At 43.0% G+C, this 7,243-nt stretch overlaps 1 protein-coding gene across 1 annotated transcript; it reads left to right on the forward strand.

Moving 5' to 3' along the window:
* The first annotated feature begins 3,210 nt into the window (after positions 1–3,210).
* Positions 3,211–4,822, forward strand: LOC104414933 (S-adenosylmethionine decarboxylase proenzyme 4). The gene has a single exon (XM_010026147.3). It carries the CDS (start codon positions 3,408–3,410, stop codon positions 4,440–4,442), a length of 1,035 nt encoding a protein of 344 aa, XP_010024449.2. The 5' UTR covers positions 3,211–3,407; the 3' UTR covers positions 4,443–4,822.
* Positions 4,823–7,243: the final 2,421 nt, after the last annotated feature.

Here is a 7,243-nt window from a genome sequence, read left to right on the forward strand (position 1 = left end):
AAGAATAGTACATATTCTTTGGACACAAAACTATGTATAAGTATAGATGGATAATGAGATGTGTGTGTATTGCGTGTGAGACATGTAAGCTTTGGTGTTTGGTGGGTGCGCGTGCGAGCAGAGAGATGTGGGTATGTGGTCATCATGTGGTGGTGCCAACAACAGCCACCATTTTAATGCATATTTAAAGGATTTCTTTTCCCTTACTTTTCTTTGATTCGGTTGAAGCAGTCACTCCTAAATCATTCCATGCCTTAAAATTGCAAAATCTGATTCTGAACTCAAAATTTTTTCATCATTACATTACTCCCTCTCACTTCCTTTTCTCATCTCTCCTTCTTTTGTCGCCACGCAAGCCCTAGGCTGTGAGTCTTACCATCTATGGAGTCTTCTCTTTTTCACCTTTTCTCTTTTGCCAGTGGGATTAATTTCTTGAAATCCATCATGCTAGGATCATGCTAGGGTGGAAGAGCAAATTCTTTTTGGAGTAAAGAGGGTGCTTTTGTTTGGTCTAACTATGCCTATAATCCTCACAAAGAAAGAAGGACCAATTGAAAGTAAGCTTAGTGAAATCTAATTGATAGCAAAGGAAGACTTACACATGTGAACTTAGAGGGCTGGGGTTAAGTTGGTGAGGCGAATAAAACTTTGCCTCCCATTAGGGTTTCTTGGTGATATTTGTTTGCCACCGCAATCTCTTAAATTGTGATAAGCCTCGATTTTTCTGGAATCTCTTATTTTAGTGCAGATGATTTGCCTTTAATCCAATTGGTCACATCATATTACTCAATAATACAACACAAAAGTAAGTAAGTTAAAGGACAGCATTGCTTAAGAGTATTTCAATGGTAAATGAGTATCAATGGTTAAAGGAGGGACTATCTCTTAAAACGAATGGGATGTTATGATGATGATTGTGCCTCCCTCTTGTACATCTTGCATGGAGAATCAAAATCATGTGGATGTGCTTTTTAACCTTATGATCTGATGGATGCTCTCCCTAATTTGGGAAAAAAATCCTCATTATCTATCTGCCACGCATGATTTTCTTCATTTCTCTTTTCCCCTGGGGAAAAAAAAAAGCAATTATTTTATTTCCACCAGAAACAGTGATGATATTTGGGCACGTCGTCCATCCTTTCTTAATGAACAAGGACAAGGTTGTCCCAACTCTCGACCTGTTGTTTTCATTTGACGCAATGGGTTCTTTGCTTTTCTCATGATACATCCGCCCATGCTCTGTCCTAAACAAGCTTCTAGCTTATCAAGGTTAAAATAGAAAATGACTGTGCAGTCAAAGTTCAACATGTCGGCCGGAGCTGTAATTTATCTCCACTGTTAGATATGATTAGGAGATTCTCAATATCCTTATATTCTTTTATTAGGAGATACATGGAGATTATATAGTTCTTTATCGCATACTCTTATCTCCCACTATCATTTTTCATAACAAATATGGCATGGGCTGTAGGCTAATAACTCGGTTTCTTTTTTAGTAAAAAGAATAGTTTATCTGTACCAAATACGACTTATAACACTCCGAAACTCAAATCATAAACCTTTCAATTCCTAATTATTCCTACCCTACTTGTTATTCACCATTCTTCTGTTCATGCTTCAGATGCATCTGTTCAATATATGCCTACGTAAACATCTTATACGCATGAGATTACACGCGAGAGGAAAAATATTAAGTCACGCACTAGGTATAGAGTCCACTTACTACAACTTCAAAGTTCTTGCCGGAGGGGCGAGAGGGGAGGGGAGTGGGGCGCGGGGTGGGGGTGAAATGGCATTTGCATGTCAAATATAATCTCTATTGTGATTGCTTTCGTCCTGCCTTTCGCATGCTTTAATCAGCTAGACTTCCGTGGCCGTTATAAAGAAATGCAACTACTAGGGTTTTATCATCTCAACAGCAGATCATCAGCTGATCATCAGCAGGCATTGTCAAGTAAAAGCGCATTAACATATGGATGTAATTCTAGGAGGGGATGACTGCAGACTTACATATTTTGAGAATAGTTCGCAATGTTGTTCATTAACATGAAACTTTTGCAATTAATCATGCTAAATAATCAAGGTTAGTTCGAGGATTAGATGATTGAGTGGCCGAGCTTAGTGTAACTCCCGCCTATCTTTAGTCTGTTTGTGTGGGCGTGTCTCCTTTGGTTAGCCTCGCCAGTCGACAGCGCCTTCGACAAGATGGAAGATAGTTCAGTTAGGATCGGGGCGAAATTATTCTTGCCATGAATGTTGTTTGCGTTCTTAGGGACATGTAGCCCATAATTGTGCTTGCATGTTCGACAGCTCTATTTTCCGGTTGTCGTTGGATTTTTCTCTAAACATATGCCTTTTTTTGAGAGACAAGCAAGTATTTCACGTAAGCGTTACATTAGCACTGATGCGATATCAGCGCATTTTTAGTGAATGTCAAATCCCTTGAATTGGCACGATTGGTTGGGTGGAGGGAAGGATTTATAGCTCGAGAGCTGGAGGTCACATGTTCAAATCTCATTGATTGCGTGTGCATTGCTCTAGATCAAGAAAACCTGTACAATCCAAGCCTGGACTTGACCGTTCGTGGGGCTTGGAGATGTTTTATAAATTTTCAGGTATCTGAGTCTCTACGCCAGTGCCCATGGATTATCGGAAAAATAAACACAACGGATCTGAACACTTGCTCGGATTGAAAATGTCTTGACATGCGTTGCTTGGTTATTCTTTTCCCCCTTGTGATAAACCCTTTTCTTGGAGCTTCCACGGTGCTCATTGCGAATTGATGGTTTCCTGATCTTGCCGAGACACGAAATAGAGACCAGAAATTCACGTTCGACGGGCACGAAGATGACTAGTTTCTGTCCTGTGGATCTTCCTTTGCCCCTAAATGATCACCCAGCACCATTATTATGTACGCACAGAGAACTAACACTTCAGCCAAAAGACACGAAAAGAGGAGGAGGGAAAAAGGCAGAAGAGGGTTCTAATACAAGATTTTGCTCCTTCCCCTTCTTTCTCCAAATAGATTCCAACAAAGAAAAGTGCGAATTTCTTTACGGTTTAGCAATTAATTTTTATGGAATTATTTCATTAAAAAGTATGCATATTGTGTCCTCTACCAAGATATGTATCTGATGCAAGACTTTGAAAGAGAAAGGGAAAACACAGACATCATCTTAATCGCTTCATAATGCTAATGGCAATCATTGTTCCTGGTTGCCTCACACCCGCATGCCCTCTCTTCACTTGCTCTCTCTCTCTCTCTCTCTCTCTCTCTCTCTCTCTCCCCACTATATATACACTCCACTCCCTCCACATCACTATAGTCACAGTCCCCATCCTTTATCGCAGCACCACCACCCAAAGTCTCCCGACCCTTCTTCCTCACATCTTTACCAGCATCATCAATGGCCGCTTCCGGTTTCGAGGGCTTCGAGAAACGACTGGAGCTCCACTTCTCCGGCGACGAGCCGGCGGCGGTCCGTATGGGCCTGCGGCGGATCGACTTTGAGTCGCTGGAGCGGGTCCTGCATGAGGTCCAGTGCACCGTCGTGTCGGCCGTCGGGAATGCCCACTTGGACGCCTACGTGCTGTCGGAGTCGAGCCTCTTCGTGTACCCGACCAAGATCGTGATCAAGACCTGCGGGACCACGCAGCTGCTCAAATCGGTCCGCCCCCTGGTGGCCCATGCCCGTGACCTGGGCCTCACGCTGTGCCTGTGTAGGTACACCAGGGGCAGCTTCATTTTCCCTCTCGCCCAGCCTTTTCCCCACACTAGCTTTCCGGAAGAGGTGGCCTACCTGGAAGGTTGCTTGCCCACTAACGTTTGCTCTAGGAAGGCGTCCATCATGCGCTCCCACATGGCGGCCTCCCATTCCTGGCACGTGTTCACCGCATGTGATCCGGATCTCGTCACGGACAAGGGGCCGGCGCCGGAGGATTTCTACACCGTCGAGATGTGCATGACCGAGCTCGACCGAGGGCGTGCGCAGAAGTTCTTCATGCGGCCGGGTGACGGGAAGACGGGCGACTCGGCTGGTAAAGAAATGACCGCCCTCACCGGCATAGGGGAGATCAATCCCGGGGCGCTCATCTGCGATTTCGCTTTCGACCCATGTGGGTACTCGATGAACGGGATCGACGGCGACCGGTACTCGACGATACACGTGACACCGGAAGAGGGATTCAGCTACGCGAGTTACGAGTGCGTGGGATCCGTATACGACGACGGCGACGACATTGCGAGGATGCTGAGAAAGGTGGCGTGGGTGTTCCGGCCGGGGGCCATGTCAGTGTCGGTGACGAGCGGGAGCAGCCAGGTGTGGACAAGAGTCGCAAATGCGCTCGAGCCACTAGGGTTGAAGCGTCGGAGCTGCGCGACGGATCAGTTCCCGGAAGCCGGAACGGTCGTCTTCCAGTCGTTCACAGCCAGACGCGTGTGACGATAGCGACAGAACGGTCGGTATAAATGGATAAAAAAAAAGGTTGTGTAGGACATGATATTAGGAATTTAGAAGAAAGACAAGAAAGAATTGCTAGGTGGGGAAGGGGGGGATGGGTTGAGCAAACATATATGTGGAGTTGACTTGCGTTAGATACAAGAACATGAGACATAGGGAGCCAGAAAGAGAAGGATGATGTGCAAAAGTTGTGAGAGGGGGTGGGCTCGTCATGATTATGCACCTCCCCCAATTATGCTAAAGTTTTGGTTTGTCACGCCTGAGTGTTTTGAGGTTTAGTGATAAGTGGGGAATGGCATTGATGTTGGGCTTTGCATCAACCTTTTTCTTGCTCTTTATGAGATCAACCGGTTTTTCTTTCTCGTGTAGCTTCATCCCTCTTTTTTATCTTCTCATTCCCACTCTCCTAATCACTCCTAAGACAAACTAGATAAAAATGTTGACAGCGTATCTTGTTCCATCATATAATTGATTTTCTTGTGATATGGATTACTTACGATGTCTGCACCTTTTGATTTCGTACATATTTTATCATGCGTTTGGAGCCCATTAGCCATTCTCAAAGCTATAAGTCTTGAGTTCGAGCCATCAAACCCGAATATGTATTTGGGGAGATGATTTTCACGTTCAATCTCGACCCACGTGAGTCCCGTTCTCGTCCTAGCTCACCGTGCATCCCCTCCGAGCGCCCTCACCGAATCCAAGCCAAAACCTATTCTAGACGTTCTCAGCATTCCTAAGTTAATGATCTCATGTCAACACAGTCAATGATTTACAAACAACTAGTAATACCGGTATTCATCTCATGCTCTGCCAAACTTCTTTCCTCCTTTGATTCAAACAAAGAATTATATTCAGTACGTTGGCAATGTAAAGAAGAATATCCCACACAAACAGGATTGAGATGTCAACATGTAGACCTATCAAAAGTAACCTATATTTGATGGGCTAAGTTATTATATGAGTTAGTTAAATGAGTTTAGGATGGGATATTGAATGGGTTCATATCTTATTTAGACCAAACCCACCTCTATGGCTCTCTTTTGCCCTCACCAAATTTTGCGCTCACTCACTCCATACTCTTACCTCAATTTGGGTATGGGATTTCCCGAATTGAGTTGAATATAAAAATATTTTAACAATATGAGTCAGGCATATATGAGCACTAGACATGTATTGCATAAAAATAGATCAATTTGGATCGGGCTATCGATCTGACCTTAAACCAATTTGACCCATCCATTTGATGAGTCTATGAACACATCTAATCTTTAATTTTGGTAATTGATTTGTTTCATTGGGCAACCTGGATTTGGATGGTCACTCCTCTACTATCAAAGCCCATTCAGGTTTAGCCCAAATTGTCCTAAGAGTTCAGGTCAGACCAAGCATATGTACTGGGCTTTGAGTCGAGGATGTAATTCTACAATTAAGCGATGCCCTTGTCCTATCCATTTCTCTACTGAATTACCCTTACTGTCATGGCCTGAGGAATTTCAATTGGAACCTTCCGACTCCAGCTGCAAACCATCTCCAAGCCATCTGTTTTGAATCTGCCAATGGAACCCAACCCGTACAGATCAGAGATAAACAAATGGAGATTTGACTTTAAAATCAATCCAAGGCATGCTTTTGATTAAACAATGTTCAGTTACAGAGGTAGATCACTGACCTCTTGCCTCAGTGGACTCTGATTCTGCGGTTTTTGTCCATATTACATGTGGTCTGATAAAAGAGATCTATATAGACCGTGGGGACATCGATTTGCCAAGGAAAAGCTTTGGTATGTGCAAAAATTTGAGCCAATATTGCAACATTAATTAGCTGAGAAACATGAAAACAAATACGTCAAGACAATCTTTGACACCATGGTGAGAGTTATACCGTGTGAGATTCACGTAAAGCTCATAAGAAATTCGATCGAGTGGGTTATAGGAGATTCGACCAAAATGAGTTATCGTGAAGCTTCTTGGACCGGCGGCATCGACCCCCTTTATCATCTCGAATTTCGAATCCGGATGTCATGGAAATCACATGAGGAGGACTTATTTCAATTTTCACTTTGATAAGACTATTTGGTGGTGGTCCCATGAGATAACTTGTGTCTTCTCTGGATTTTGTCTTGCATGTTATGGTATTTGTCAGAAGGAAATAAAGTTTCTGCTCTTTTCCGATTGTCGAGTCCTATAATGACATATAAATAAATGCAAGACTGAACGAAAATGAAAATGAAAATGAATGCTCAGATGAAGGACGACCTATTCAATTGTTTGACAAGAGATGGATGGTTTGTGGGGAACCCTGCCAACACAAAAGTTACACTCCACACTGTTTTTCCTGACTCTGAAGTAAGCCCATCCCTGTCTACACCTAAGCATACCGAGTACAATATTGGAGACCATACAGCTTCATGTAAATCCCATTTGTTTCTTCAATTAGGATCCATGTTAGGAGAACCCAATGTAATCACTCGTGAAAATGACACAAATAGTCAACTTTAGATCTAGAAATAATGCTTTAGATAAAAAGTCAGGAGATTTGCGTCGAAATGCAATCCTCCCAAGTGAAACTAATATATATGTATATATTAAGGTCGGTTGGTATTCGGTCAACTCAAAGGTATGATTGTTTTTTTAGCGACCCAGCTTGACCCACATCTAACAATGACCTCTTAAAGATTTTATAGAAGAAATAGATTTTTAAAGATGTCAAATCAAGCATGAACCAATCAATCACAAAGTGAATTATTGCGAACCATTGTACCTCTTTCAATTTCATTCAGA

Source organism: Eucalyptus grandis, chromosome 8, assembly GCF_016545825.1.
Source record: "Eucalyptus grandis isolate ANBG69807.140 chromosome 8, ASM1654582v1, whole genome shotgun sequence".
Taxonomy (NCBI): domain Eukaryota; kingdom Viridiplantae; phylum Streptophyta; class Magnoliopsida; order Myrtales; family Myrtaceae; genus Eucalyptus; species Eucalyptus grandis.